This window comes from Canis lupus, chromosome 22 (assembly GCF_011100685.1).
Source record: "Canis lupus familiaris isolate Mischka breed German Shepherd chromosome 22, alternate assembly UU_Cfam_GSD_1.0, whole genome shotgun sequence".
Taxonomy (NCBI): Eukaryota; Metazoa; Chordata; class Mammalia; order Carnivora; family Canidae; genus Canis; species Canis lupus.
This window is the reverse complement of record NC_049243.1, coordinates 44829686-44845868: the sequence shown is the minus strand read 5'-3', so window position 1 is coordinate 44845868 and position 16183 is coordinate 44829686. Positions and strand designations below refer to the sequence as shown.

The window sequence follows — 16183 nt, the reverse complement described above, 5'->3', positions numbered from 1 at the left end:
ATCCCGGGTCTCCAGGATCGCACCCTGGGCCAAAGGCAGGCGCTAAACCGCTGCGCCCCCCCCAGGGATCCCTAGTGAAATAGTTTTTATTCAAGAGTTCAGTTTAGGTCTCCAGCTTAATTTCTAGGTATTCATGGCTTTGTGCTTTATGTCTCGGCTACCTGCACACATCAGTTGGTTTTATCCCTCTGTGCTTCTGCTCACTGCTGCCTTTGCCTAAAGCTTCCTTTGCGGTGCCAGATGCCTTCATCATCTGCCCAATGCCCATGCATCCATCAACATGTGGTTTAGGCTTTTATGTCCCTGAAAGTTTCACAGCATGTGAGATTAAGCTAGATGCCTCTCTTTTCTGTTCCCAGAACATTTATTGCATAATTCTCTCAGCATACATTGATACTGTATATGTGAGTGTGTGTGTGTGTGTGTGTGTGTATGTGTCTCCCTCTCTTCTCTGACTTCCCAATTAGTATTTGCAAATATGTTAACTTGGTTGGTCATGCCATTTCAAGAATTTACAATAGTACTTTACATATAATACAAACTGAACAAGTGTTTATCAGTGAGAGTGGAACTAAATCTCCAACATGGCTCCACTTTTACAAGAATCCATATTTAGATCAGATAAATATTGGGATATTATAACCACCCCATCTTGGACTATAGAGGAGAGGAAGACAATATCTGTTAAGTACAGTAAAGGTAGAACCGTGGTTCCCAGACTTTTCCTAGCTACGCTGTATTTAGACAGAATTAAGGAATTTGTTAACTTCTCCTTTCAATATGAATAAACTTGCATAACCAAATTCAATAGGGAGAAATGTGCTTGTTTTAATGGAATTCCAGTAGATAGTATAATTTTAAAATAAAATAGTCTAACTGGACAGCCCCGGTGGTTTAGCATCCCTCTGCAGCCCGGGGTGTGATCCAGGAGACCCGGGATGGAGTTCCACGAAGGGCTCCCTGCATGGAGCCTGCTTCTCCCTCTGCCTCTCTCTCTCTCTCTCTCTCTGTCTCTATGAATAAATAAATAAAATCTTTAAAAAATAGTCTAACTTAAGCATAGGTATTAGAAAGAGACACAAGCTACAAAAAGAATAACAAAAAGAATACACAAATAGCTTTTTAAAATAAAAGATTTATGTATTTTAGAGAGAGAAAGAGAGGGAGAGCTGTGGGAGGGAGAGGCAGAGGAAAAGGGAGAGAGAGAATCTCTCTTTTTTAAAGATTTTATTTATGTATTCATGAGAGACAGAGAGAGGCAGAAACATAGGCAGAGAGAGAAGCCGACTTCCTGCAAGGAGCCTGATGCAGGACTCGATCCCAGGACCCCAGGATCACGACATGAGCCAAAGGCAGATGTTCAACCACTGAGCCACCCAGGCATCCTGGAGAGAGAGAATCTCAAGCAGACTACCACTGATTGCAGGGCCCATCTTGAGACTCGATCCCAGGACCCTTTGATTACAACTTGAGCTGAAACCAAGAGTCAGACATTTAATCGACTGAGCCACCCAGGTGCCCCTTGATAAGTTGATTGTAGATTTTGGATACTAACTCTTTATGAGAATGTCGTTTGTAAATATCTTCTTCCATTTCATAGGTTGCCTTTTAGTTTTGTTGATTTCCTTTGCTGTGCAAAAGCTTTTTATCTTAACGAGGTCCTGATAATTCATTTTTGCTTTTGTTTCCCTTGCCTCTGGAGACGTGTCCAGTAAGAAGGTGCTGTGGCCAAGGTCAAAGAGGTTGCTGCTTTTGTTCTTCTCCAGGATTTTGTTGATTTCCTGCCTCACACTTAGGTCTTTCATCCATTTTGAATTTATTTTTGGATGGTGTAATATACAGAGTGATCCAGTTTCATTCTTTTGCATGTAGCTGTCCAGTCTTCCCAACACCCTTTGGTGAAGAGATGGTCTTTTTCCCACTAAATATTCTTCCCTGCTTTGTTGAAGATCAGTTGACCATAGAGTCGTGGGTCTATTTATGGATTTTTTTTTTCTGTTCTACTGATCTGTGTGTCTGTTTTTGTGTCAGTACCATACTGTCTTGATGACTAGAGCTTTGTAATAGAGTTTGAAGTCTGGAATCATGATGCTTCCAGTTTTGCTTTTCTTTTTCAAGATTTGGCTTTTTGGGGTCTTTCATGGTTCCATACAAATTTTAGGATAGTTTGTTTTAGCTCTGTGAAAAATGCTGGTGGCATTTTGATAGGGATTGCATTAAATGTGTAGATTGCTTTGGGTAGTACCAAAGTGTTTCAATTATAATGGGACTGTCTCTCTTAGTTACCTAAACCCCTCGGTAGTATCTGGCATGCTATTCTTGAGGGGAAATGTTCTTTTTTTCTTCTGACACTAGGACTTTTTTATATTATTGTGATTTCCAGAGCTGATGACAGCACCTCCACAATGGTAAAATTCATACATTTTTCAATGAATTACATTAATAAGCTATTTTCATTGTTAGGGCTCCTAGTACTAGTATTTTGTTACTATTTTTATCATGAAATTATTTATTTATCGACTGTAAGTACCTTCTAAATATAATATCTACACCATCATCATAAAAGCAGGCATCATGTATTATTTATGCTGACTTAAAAGTTGTAAATATAGAAGCATTATTGATCATTTCAAACAGGCTTACCTATTCTTCCTAACACTGTGTGTTACTGAAGTAACCTCATTGAATAATCATCAATTACAGAAGAAAATACACTAACCCCAGAAAAACTATAAAAAGATTTCATTCACCTAAGCCCTTTCTGTGGTCCTTTTCATTTTTGGATGACTGCACAAAAGTTAACTCCAATTAAAAGATCACCATAAAAGGGACAAGACAAGTGAGTCAGATGATAACTCCAATAGGCAATCTTACTTTATATCTTAAATTTTTTCCCCAAAGCAAAAGCTAAATAGAATACAATTTCTCTTGTAAATGATATCCACGGTAAATTCTTCACAATGGTTTTCTAGTATGATCAGAGAATGCTCTTAATGGATGTATTTCAGAGCCTTCATTTCATCAAATTTGAGGATAAATTTTTTCAGTCTTATAGTCCATCAACCACATTTATTGAAAATTGACTTTGTGTTTATTGCTTTTTAGGCATTGCATTATTAATGCAAAGCTGTTTACTCAAGTGGAGGAACCAGTTATGAGGTTCTTCATGCAAAAACAACAATCTGTGTAGCAGACATGGCAGGTGTCTACTGATGAAAATATTCTAGCTTCCTAAAGACTAAAAGCGAGACTTTCTTTTCAAAGTCATCATCCACAAGAAAGAAGGATTTTAGGTAAATGGATGGATGGATGGATAGGTTGACAGATAGCTTACACAGACAGAAAAAATGAGACATGTCAATAGTTGGCAATAGCACAAGTTCTATGGATCTCAGCTCTACTATCTATGCAACTGTCTGGAATGAATCATTGAAATGACTTGCATAGGTGATGAGGTTATATTGACATAATTTACAGGGTTTATTCATAGAAGTCACTTTTATTAAAGCAGAAAGGTAGGAAATCACATCTTCTTGGTTTAAATGGCATCAAAATGGACCAGTGAAAACACAGAAGTAATTTCTATGTTTGTCTTCATGATAGTTGAGGCAGACAACCTGTTAACATCTCTTTATGCAGGCCTTTGGCTGTGTGCTTCACAGTGTGTGACAAGCTGGCATCTGTGTTTCCAGTCACAAATGGGTATATACAAGGGAAGGGAGGTGGTGTTTTAATAAAGGGGCAATGCTAAAAAATAGTCTAGATTATTTCTCTCCAGGCTACTACATTATCAAAATTTGCTTTTATCTTCATTTGAGAGCTTTGTCTTCCATGACTCCTTGATATCATTCGGCACCATATGGGGCATGGAAAGTGAATGGTTAGCAAATCACAAATAGCAGTAAATCTGATAAACTAATGAGAGTAGCTCAGGAACTTGATCATATCTGCACAGATGAAGAGAATCAGAGAGGAGCAATGGGAAAGTCTTTCCAAAAAGACATGAATCTTTTTCATTAAAATGGTTTTAAATCCACTCCTGACCACACACATAGCCCAGAGCTTAAGAAACAGTATGCTATCAATAACTTTAGAAACCCCTGTATATCCCTCCTTTACAATATTTCCAAACCTAACCCCCAAAGGTAATGACCATCTGATGTTTGTGTTTATAATTTAAAAACATTTTCTTACATATATTTTTATTTCTAAATACTATATTGCTTTTACATTATTTGAATTTTATATAAATTATATGTATTCATTGGTGATTTTTTTTTTCTCTCAAAATGAGGTCTCTGTGTTTCATCATGAGTGTGGCTATAGTTCACCTATTTTCAATGCCTCATAAATTCATGGTGTAAAGAGATCATGATATATGAAGATGGGACATCTGTGATCTTTTTACTTTTCATGTTATTGCAAACAATGCTGCTATTAATGTTCTTTTACCTATCTACCTGTACACATATGTTGTACCTACCTGTTTCATTCCAGGGGTAGAATGCAGTTTTAGCGCATGCATTTTTTCAACGATACAGATATTTTCAAATGGTTATCCAAAGTGAACATGCCAATTTATACTTCTATCAATAAAGTACACAAGTTACCAAAACTCCTTATTTTGTCAATACCTGGCAGTCTCAAAACTAGTCATTCAAAGAGAAAATGAATCCTGCCTAACTGACCACAGATATTCACTCCAGAATCATTTAACACTTCTAAGAACAAGATCTCCAGTTACAGTTACTTAAAATTAACTAGCTCCATTCCATGTCTAGAAGAAGACAAGGCTTTTATCTATAAGATGGCAAGATAAATTTAAAAAATAATTGTGTTGATACCTACAAATTATTCTTCTATTTTTCTGGTAAGAAAATTCCCTATAATATCATGTCAAAACATTTGTGTCAAATGGCTGTGTTTTGCCAAAGAGATAAATTTCCCAGTCAAAACAACTAATTAGAAGCTATTAATGACATCTTCTCCAAGATTTAAGAAGCCACTGGAAGAGAAAAGGAAACTGAAAGAAAAAAGTATTCTTCAAACCAAGATGCAGGAGATAACCCAGTTTGTTGATCTCTATTTGGGAATATTGCCTTGAATTCCTTACCTCTTCTGCAATCATTTCACCAACTCTAAATCACTCAAGTAACAGACCATAGAGAGGCTTCAGATTTATGAAAGGCTTAAACCTCCAACACCATTCTTGCTTCTCCTCTTCATATATTTAGCCCTTGTAATATTTTATTCTTAATACAAAAAATAGTTTGGGTGCTGAAAATTGTCAGCACACAGATAATCCTAGTAGATCTATTTCTGGTTTAGTCAGCTACAGACCATCTGGTAATCATTAAGTGAAAAAGTTCATTGGTAAAAATACTTAAATCCCTGAGTCATAAATTATTTTAAGCCATATATCTCTATCTATATATATCTCTCTCTTTTTCTCTCTCTGCTTATCTTTCTACTAGAAGGTGGTGCCCAGATGTCAGCATGGGATTTATGATTTGAGTAGATTAGGATTCATGAAACTCAGGCCAGACAAGCCAATATCTGCATAGAATAGTCAACATTCCGTGGTTAAATGACCACAAACTACATCACAAACCCACAGCAGTTGCTCAGCAAATGAATATTGACCATGCAAGGATCAGGAGAAGCATGATCTCAGTGTTACAGAGTACATCTCTCATCATGTCCAGAAAAAAAATTAGAAGTCATAGTCTATTGGTGGTTGCTCCATGATGTCAACCTCCACGTCAGGACGATTAGTTGGTTATATTTTGATCTGCAAAGACCGCAGACTGAGATAGTCACGGAATGATAACTGCCCATCTCTGGTGAGTTGTTAATGCCACATTCTGAGAATCAGCAAGCAGCCTCCTCTGAGGCTTTTTAGATACTTCGCCAGAAAATACTCTCTTATTGCACCAGAATGTCCCCAGGCCAAAATATATGCACTAAACATTATTCACATTCAGCCAGAATCAAAGTAAACAATCAAGGATGATGCATATATCAATCCATGCTTTGAATTTCTTACCTTGTGTATTTTAAAAGCTGGTTGTGTGTTTCATTCTTCAACAAAAGCAAAGGCTTCAATTTGAAGCTTCTGTAACTAAAGTTATATCTTTTTTTTTCTTTACAAAATAACTGCTGAAGAATATGTGGGATACATATTTATTTCTTGTACTTACCTATATTTTACAGACTTTCCCAAGTGATCATATTTCCTCTTGCTATTCCACCTGGCTAATTCCTTATTAATCCACTTTTGGGACTCTAGTTGCTTTCATATCTAGAACATTGTTGATTTTCAATTTAAAAAAATCATTGTTTTTGATTCATATGACCTTTATATTATTAAGTCCCATGTGATTATCCTTTCTAGAGCTTTCTTGAGAATAGTCTTTCCATATGCTCACATAAACTCGGTAGGAACAGGTATTTTAAAAGTGGATTGCTATGAAATTTACAAATAGTGCCATGAAGAAATATTTTTAAGGGTATACACAGTCTTCATGCCAAGATATAAATATTGAGGATATCAAAGTGGAGAAAAAAGAAACATGGCGGGATGGTACCAGTCGTTATGATAAATATGTGGCTCTGTGCCACACCCCTGTACTAAGAAAGTAGTTTTTGGCATTAATCTTTGCACAAATATGACCTTTTGGAGTGACATAATACCAGATTTCTGTTATGCATTGTTTTTACTTTACCTCTTAGAGTAATCATCTTTCAGTTTATTTGTTGGACTGACCTCATAAATGGGCAGGCCCATCTCATAAGAACAGTTCATTGTCAAGGAAGAATTTAAACAAAGGCAAATATCTTGTACACAGGAAATAGTCAATGTTTAACGAAAGCAATGGAGTAAGACCCCTTGTATTAAAGATTTAGACATGTCCTCAAGGAAAGACATGATGTGTATTAGTGATTTATCTTACTTATAAACCCAGCGCAATACATGGCATTGAATTACAAAGCTAATGGATGACAAAAGGAATTCTCCACCAGAATCTATACTGTGTATTCCTTATTCCTCTCTAATCCAGTTCTACAGGTGTTAGCAAAGGGTTCTTCCTCCACTACTAAGGAATTTGGCTACTGTTACAAGAGTGATAAAGGAGAAGAAATGCCAAGAGCTGGTGTTCTGAACTGCAGCTTGTCTCTACTTGCAGACTTCGTGAAGACTATCACTTGGTGACTTCCTAGAGAATTATAACCTCCGGGTGGACTGTTTCATGACTATTTATCATTCTTAAAACTCTGATCACAAGTGCCAAGCAGTCATGGTTACAAGACACCTGTTTCCACACCATTCCTGATAAAAACTTCTCTGCTATATTGCTGATACATATTGACATTATGTTCCAAACATGGAAGGGATTGAAATCTTGTCTTCTCTCACACAAAGCAAGAAAAAAAAACAAAACAAAACAAAACAGGATTAAACATTGCCATTTATCTGACTTCTCTAAGAGAAAGGAGCATTGTAAGGGAGAACTTTCACCTCGATTTTTTAAAAACAGTTGTTTTGTAAACAGAGCAAAAGAGGAAGACCAATTAGAAAGACAGCAGATTTTCAATTACCTTGGAAACTCGGTTTGCAACTTCTCTGCCCACGGTGAGCCCCTGGACAAAAGTCCGGGCAGCGATGAAGGCACGGGTGACCTGAATTTTCAGTTTCCGGGGTACATCTCCAAATGGCTTCAGCTGGTCTGTGTATTTGCTCACACATTCCAGGTAGTCCTCGCTGAAGTGATATTGTGGGTTTATCAGCTGAAACATCCGTTCCAGGAGCCGAGCCCAGAAGTCATTGAGCATCTCCTCCAGATTTACATTGCCCCCGGTATAATATCTTTTTAGCTCCGTGAAAAGGTCCTGGAACACTTCTGAATTCTGCATGTACAGCATTCCGTAGGTCCGTACAAACATATCATTCAGTGACTTTTCCGCATTCTCCAGGAGCTCTCGGAAAAATTCTGCAAATAAAACAAGAAAACAGTCATAAATTGGTGAGATCTAGAATGCCCAACACATCTACTTAACTTAGAAACAACTCTTTCTAAAGATTCTGTTCATACAAATATTATCCTGTGATTGAGGTATCAATGAGCCAGTGATGATATTTTACATAAGATTTGCCCTACATCTATGAACTTCTATGAGTCAAAGAAAACAGAAGACCACATGATCTCCACTTGAAAGAATATCTGCTAACATTAGGAGTATACTATTTATTTTTTTAAGATTTTATTTATTTATTCATGAGAGACACACACAGAGAGAGGCAGAGACACAGGCAGAGGGAAAAGCAGGCTCCACGCAAAGAGCCTGATGTGGGACTCGATCTCGGATCTCCAGGATCATGCCCTGGGCCGAAGGCAAGTGCTAAACTGCTGAGCCACCCAGGCTGCCCAGGAGTATACCATTTACTACTACTCCAATGTCGCTGGATTCTTTTATCACTTACTGCTAAACTTTAGAAAATCTTAATTTAAGAAACTCAAATCAAAATATGTTGCAAAGTATTGTCCTTAACATAATAACAAATGCATACCGATAAAAACTTTTGCTCCAGCCTATTTACAAATCTATTTGTAACACCAAATTCAATTAAATTGCTGTTATTTGGAATAGCTCATAAATGGGATATTTAAATTAATGTAATATTTTGGACTCTTTGTAGTTGCTATATATAGCAATCAATTATCAGTGTTCAGAGATTCATAATGCAATTAAATTCACTTAATACCAAAGCTCTAATGAACATAATTTAGTTTGCCATAATGAATCAGAAAGTTATGAAGTACTTTGCATTATCATTATAAATATAAACTATCATTTTATAGAATTTGAATAAAATATAGGCAATTGGGTTTTCTGCCTAAGAAGTTCTAAATGAAAAAGAGTACACCAAGAAATGAACTCTGCAAAAAAAAAAAAAAAAAAAAAAGAAATGAACTCTGCTATCCTGCAACAGAACTTGAATGTTAGTGGGCTCACTTGCAGGATGCAAGAAATTAGGAATTAATGTCACTGGGTAATGTTAGCCAGTTTGGGCCTCATATTAGGTTCCCCTGAGACATACTTCATGTATGTACGTAAGGACACCCATCCATCTGCACAAATGAGCCTCAGTAGAGTAAGCTCAAGTTTTATCCCATTTGGAGAATGTGATTTGGGGTGAAGAAAAGGCTAAGAAGTGGTAATGCCTCTGAGTTAATGAATCCAAGTTCCCAACATCAGAGGATTCAGCTTTACCTCTCATATTTCTCTTTGTTCTCTGATACCATGTCCCCTTTCAGCTAATGCAAGGACAAAGCAAGTCCAGGACACTTCAAGGAATCAAAGTAGGAAAACAAAAACAAACAATTTCTTTTTTTCTGGAACCTTGGAGGGTTTTCTCCTGAGATATAGAAGGAAAAAGCCATGAATCTCTCTATAGCTTCCTTGGAAGTTACACCTCATTTCTGCTTTATCAGAAGACCTTGATTTAACTACTTCAATTCTGAATAATAGAACACTGAACCACTCTTCTGATCATTAAATGTTGCCTGTAATAATAAAGATTATTTTATAGTAGTTTTCAAATAAAACCAAAGCATCAAACCTTAAAAAGGACTGTAGTCACATGTTTACCTTCTTACTATAAAAGAATATACTTTCCTAATCATAGAAATTCTGTTGCTACAATGGCAGCAATAAGTGAGGGATTTCCTAAGTCATGGTTTATTAACCTAATGTGATCTTGTACAAGTCACTCCATATTTTTCATCTTAATTTTTCCCAAATGTAAAATCAGGCTAAACATTACTAAACCTCCCTAATCGTCAAGGATTCAGTATGGAAAATCAGTATTGATGCAAATAGGGTAAATTTTTCAAAAATTTCAAAGAATCAATTAATCAAAATATTTATTTATGCTATATGTCTATGTTATTTAGTATTTTATGTAATCAAGAACACTTTAGAACTTTTTAGAAATACTAGTTACCTAGTTTGTCCTAACATGGAAATATTAAATGATCGATATTAATACTAAAGTATAAAAATACCATATTATAACCTTTCATTCCTGCAACCAAGAATGAAAATAGCTTGGCCTTGTTGATAGAGGAGCAGGGTGAAAGGTGTTAAAGATTGTGAACGAAACTAAAAAAGAATGGAAAAATCACTGAATTGAAAAATACTAATATAATGAGACTGGAAAGTGGATTCTAATCATGAGCTCAGGACAGCCTATTCATTTATCTTCCTTTTGAGGTCAATTATTTTGTTGGACTCAGGAATTAAAGCTTAATTTATTGAATACAGAGTACTGCCTTCAGCAATGAATAGTTAGTAATCAATAGTGTGGTCTGGATTTTCAAAGAGCTTTAAAAAAAAGTAAAAAAAAAATCTTCTGATTCTCATTGCTCTGCAAAGATAGGAAGTATAAATGCTTCTCTATGAGGATGAAATTTTTATTTTTTTGCTTTTTCTGGAAGTAGCATTCTTTAGGCTTACCCCCCCTAATACAGGGAACATGAAATATTGGCCTTATGCCTGCTTCAAGGCTGAATGGTTAAAAACAGACTGCTTACTTACTGTGTCTTGTGGTTTGCTTCTGTATGCCTAAATTATTATTCATAATTGAATAATGAAACCGAGTTCTCATATTTCAATAAATAGGGCTCAAGAAAACATTTCATTAGAATTCTAAATTTAAAATCTGTCTAAGGGTATGTCATTGTCTCAAAAGTTTGCTATTAGCTTCACTGGTCCTCAAAAGTCAAGTTATTATTCCTTGTTCAAAATCATTATATGGCTTAGTGATCTCATAGTCAAAGTTAATATTTGGTATTGAAAGATGCTAATGTATCAGGCAATTATGACAAATGTTGCTACCTTAAGGTACATTGATCTTAGATCTTATGAAAGATGGGGATCCAAGGTACTGAGGCAAAACTAATGTCCTCCAAAGATAAGCACACACATTTCATTTTTAGCCTGCCCATAGACTTAGACTTCTACCTTTTGAAGGTTGACTCTGTGAATGAAGTATTTTATGCTTGGATGAAAATTGTTTCTCAGCAAACCAAACAAGATTGGAGATTTGGAAGACAGTTACCGGACCCACTTTGCTGATGAAGTATTATGCCCAAATAGCACAGAGAATGAAATTGAAGAGCAATGTAGGGAGAAAAATGATCTCAATCCAATCTTTGTTTAATCAGTGAGGGCAAACCTCACACTGGGTAAAGCCTTCAGTCAACAAAAATTTTCATCTGCAAGAAACAGTTTGGAAGGAAAAAAAAAGTTTTTGATTTTTTTTTCTCTTTCCCATTCACAAAATATACATCAAAGGTTGTTGCTTAGGGCTCAGTCATGCTTCATAGATGCACAAAAGCACTTTTCCCAGCCAGCATTAGCCTCTGGAAGGATTTTATTCATCTAGAGGGGAGATCTGGATGCAGACAGCTGTTTGCTGCGGGGCAGATTGCTTCAAGTGGGGGAACAATCTTGTAGATAAAAACCATCACTGTTCCAAAGGCAAAAAAGAAAGTCTGCAAGCCGCCTGATCACTTGGAGAGGCCTCTTAAGGGGTAAAAATCAACTCCTAGGAGCCAAAAGTTGCCCTAAGGATATCTAAGAAAGGCTTCAAATGAAGCCTCCAGATGAATGGGATCAAAATAGAAGGGTAGCACAGGGCCTAAGGGAGGTGCCAGCAAGAAGGGGGAAGGCAGACAAGAGGCTCTCCAGGAATCTGAAGCCTTGAGAAACTGCAAAAGGTTTGCCCAATCAAGCTGGAAATGTCTCGTTAATACTACTACAGGCGGGCTGTGCGTGGAGACTGGGTTAAGGGCTGTACAGCATTTACCTAGAAATTGTACCATTTTCCTACTCTCCTGCTTTCCAAAACACTTCTCATTGAAAGGCCTGTTTAAGTGAGCACTTCACGATGGTGGTGTACATTCATGTGATCACAAAAAACCAACGAGTGTGAGAAGCTTTGGTCAGTGGAGATTGCATCTATACTTGGCAACTGCCAGGGGAAGCAGGCATCATACATTTGCTTCTTTAAACCCATATATTCATGTTGAATGTATTTCTCTCCTCATCTCTTTCTTTCTACCCTCCCCTTCCCAAAAGCATGTTAAATCAGTTCAGTCAACCTAGCATCCAAGTTCTGGTTAAGGAAAGACCCAGAGGAGATGTCATGGAGGGTAAAATGGTTCAGAAAGCTGATGGACAGTAAGGGTTATGATTCACAGGCCCAATAAGGCTATGCCCCTGCTTCTCCCCCTCAGTGTCTTTCTAAAGGACAAGTCAACAGAGGTGTCCTTCCTCATTCTGCATACACCTAGCAGTGTTCAGACACATCTTACAAGAGGATTTCCCCTTTCAAAAGTCTCCTTGCTTACATAATAACAAGATATGACCATCAAGAAAATGCTGACTTAATGAGGAGCATTAATGGAGGAAGAACCACAGTGCCATTTACTCTCTTCTATATTAGACTTTGGGGGTGAGAACACATGGTCCCTGAATGGCCTATCTCTTCCCACTCTCCAGAGAGGAGACCTTATGAGAAGTAAGCACTGGTATTGCTCAAGGAGTCATGGCCACATGAAGTGTCATCCTTGGCAAGTTGTAGCCTATGTGGCATGGACAGTTGGATGTAGTCCTCTATATCAGGGGTCTCAGCCTTAGCATTGCTGAGATTGTGAGCTGGACAATCTTTGTGTTGTGGGTCTGTCTTGTGCACTGCAGGATATTAAATAGCATCCCTGGCCTCCATCTATTCACTGCCAACAGCACATCCTTCCTGCAGTGTTGACAACCAAACACATTTCCAGATGTTACCAAACATCCCTTGGGGAGACAAAACCACTCTTAATTCACCTACAGAGTGTTACCCTCCTACTGATAAATTCTAAAGGCCTAAAAACAGGATATCCAGACATTCAGAGAAAATACCAGGACATTTACAGAGAGAGCCATGCCATTTCTTTTCAAGATAAATTTGAGAAACTGTGCTTTCAGTTAAAGGAGCTGAAATACACATTATATTTGTGGGTAAAATTGTTGGCGGCCAATATTACCATTTCTGTGTATGGTGCCTGTTTTGTGGCAGGGTCTTAGAAGGCAGTGACTTGTGAGTGAATAAATAGATGGAGGAATGTGACTATCCAGTGAAATGCACCTTGACTCTATCTGGTCTGGGGCCCTCTTAGATAATGATAACTTCATGGACCCACTTTAGAGGGAGAGAGATGCTACAGCCCATTGTAGAGCAGGACATAACAGATAAGGCATCCTGACATCCGCTAAACTCTTGTAGGTAATAGACACATAAACATTCAAAACCTCCCATGCTCCAAGTTCCTGTACATCTATACCTAGAAGGCCTCATGGCCCCTGTCCAAAAATATGTTCATTATCAAGACTGCCTTACCAGACCCTCACTTCCTTTCTGATGCAGTTCTGTCTGTCTCGAGCCATGCTTTACTTGGCTTCATTACGGCCTCTCCTGCTGCTGGCCCTGCTGGGCCTTGACCCCATAGCCTGTGATCTCACCAAGCTGACTGCATTCATGTTCACTTGCATACTTCTCCTAGCCAATGCCTTGCATTCTATGTTTGAATTAACTCCCAAGCCACTTTTGAATCTATAATAGATACCCTATTATATTATCTTAGCAGTTTTTCCTAAATATCAATTGTGCTTTTCTTTAAGTAATGGATACCCTCAGTATACATTTTTAAAAATTATGAGGTTGAAATTACATAAAATGATTTTCAAAATAACAATTTATTTTAAAAAGAGCCTATTAGGAGACAATGTTGCTGTAAGCAAAATTCTTTTATTATTTATGACTTCTTTATCTCTTAATTCATACTTTCTCTTGCTGTGTGTGCATGTGTATGTTTCTATAGATTAAATTTATTATATCATAATAAGCATTATGATTTGTTCAGTCACTTCATCCCAGGAATTAATAGGCTATATAATTTCAAAGTGATTCTAATAATAGAATCTACATCTTTCCTGTTTGAGGGATTATATAGCCAAATTTCTGTCACTTCTATAAGAGCTCCCCATCCCCAACACAAACTGTTTTAAGATGCAATCGATAAAGGTAACATAATATCTTCATTATTTCCACTTGCTTCTGTTACAGTTTTGGAGGAAAGTCAAGATATCGAACCTTAAATGAAGAGGACAAATGGATTTGAAACAATCAAATTACCATCATGATCATTTCAAACATAGGTAGAGATATGGCCTAAACAGTTACCTGATGTTAATGAGCATCATGCACAATGTAAAATATGGTTTTATGGGCTTTACATACACTTTATGCAAATTTGGTATTAGTGTATCTAAATTTTGCAGATGAGGAAACTAAGACTCAGAAAGAAGCAAGCTGCCCTACATCAGTCCAGTAGTATACAACCCAGAGCTCCAAACCATTAGCAGAAAGGATGAACTGTAAGAAAGAATGGGGTGGGGTGGCTTTGTAGTTTATTATAAGTCAAACTTTCACACTGTGATCTGAATAATTACTGGAAAACATAATAAGGGGACCCCTCGGTCCCAGTGGTTTAGCGCCGCCTTCAGCCCAGGGCATGATCCTGGAGTCCCGGGATCCAGTCCCACGTTGGGCTCCCTGCATGGAGCCTGCTTCTTCCTCTGCCTGTGTCTCTGCCTCTTTCTCTCCCTCTCTCTCCTCTCTCTCTCTCTGTCAATCATGAATAAATAAATAAAATCTTAAAAAAAAAAAAAGAAAACATAATAAACTCAAAAGACACTGGGTAAAACTATACATAAACATAAATTGCTAAATGCATTCTAAAGTCAAATCTAAATTATTTACTACAAATAATTTTCATGTGTGACTACTTTTTCCACTAATACTAATTAGTTCATGTAGATAACTGAGACTGGAAGGCATACATCCCTCAGGTTGATAAATCTTCCTCAAAGGGGTGGCTTCCATTAGAAGAAAACCAGTAATAGATTCTGGGATTATAGCTACAGTGCACAGAACATAGAAAGGCATATAAAAGGAGGCTAAAATTATTTGATTATATATGTGCCTCATTTTTGATATATGCACACATATATTGTATATGTTATTTTATAATGTGTGAACATTATCAACAAGTATATACATCCATGAACACATTCACCTATATATTTATTTATTTATTTTTAAAATTTTTATTTATTTATGATAGTCACACAGAGAGAGAGAGAGGCAGAGACATAGGCAGAGGGAGAAGCAGGCTCCATGCACCAGGAGCCCGACGTGGGATTCGATCCCGGGTCTCCAGGATCACGCCCTGGGCCAAAGGCAGGCGCTAAACCGCGGAGCCACCCAAGGATCCCTCACCTATATATTTAAATGCTTGAATAAAACCAAATAAAATGCCAATGTTAAAAAAGAAGAATTAGCAGCAGAGAGCTTATGTGGTTCAAAGTACTCCAAATATTTAATATCTGTGCCTTTACAGAAAAATTTGCCAATCCCTGGCATGAAGGGTCAAAATTGTAAGTGAAATGTTTGGAGATAAATAAGTTCAACATAATGTATCAAGCCTTTAATTTATTGTAGGCAGGAAGACAATTTAATTATTAGTCTGTTATCTCTAAGTAGTAGAATAAAAGTTCTTTTTCTCCATTATTTTTATCTTTTATGTTAAAATTTGCTTTGACAGACCTGCAGCCCATTCTTCTCTTTATATTTCCTTGCAAAGTAACTAAAATCCAAAAGTAAATTCTTAAATCACTTAAATGATTTAGACAATTGAAGTGACTTTAGTGATTTTTAAAGTAGATGCCCCTAAATTTTCTTTAATGTTGTGGTTTAATGAGCCCCTGGAGATTTTCACGAGGAGAAAATCCCACAGTAAACCTGACATATAAAATAGACAGTATGGGGATCCCTGGGTGGCGCAGCGGTTTGGCGCCTGCCTTTGGCCCAGGGTGCGATCCTGGAGACCAGGGATCGAATCCCACGTCGGGCTCCCGGTGCATGGAGCCTGCTTCTCCCTCTGCCTGTGTCTCTGCCTCTCTCTCTCTCTCACTGTGTGCCTATCATAAATAAATTTAAAAAAAAATTAAAAAAAATAAAATAAAATAGACAGTATGAAATGAAAAAGGGAAAGAAAAAAAATAACACCAA

The 16183-nt window shown here is 37.2% G+C and overlaps 1 protein-coding gene and 1 long non-coding RNA gene across 7 annotated transcripts in view; one reads left to right on the top strand and one right to left on the bottom strand.

Moving 5' to 3' along the window:
* Positions 1-16183, bottom strand: part of GPC6 (glypican 6) — a 1082045-nt gene that overhangs the window by 526383 nt on the left and 539479 nt on the right. For both annotated transcript variants that reach the window (XM_038569871.1, XM_038569872.1), the window contains exon 3: positions 7600-7991. In XM_038569871.1, coding sequence (XP_038425799.1) covers positions 7600-7991 — 392 coding nt within the window. The remainder of the gene's footprint in view (positions 1-7599; positions 7992-16183) is intronic.
* LOC111091682 overlaps positions 5642-16183 on the top strand; it is a 54605-nt gene continuing 44063 nt past the window's right edge. For all 5 annotated transcript variants that reach the window (XR_005376469.1, XR_005376470.1, XR_005376473.1 and 2 more), the window contains exons 1-2: positions 5642-5843; positions 14177-14268. This is a non-coding gene — a long non-coding RNA (uncharacterized LOC111091682). The remainder of the gene's footprint in view (positions 5844-14176; positions 14269-16183) is intronic.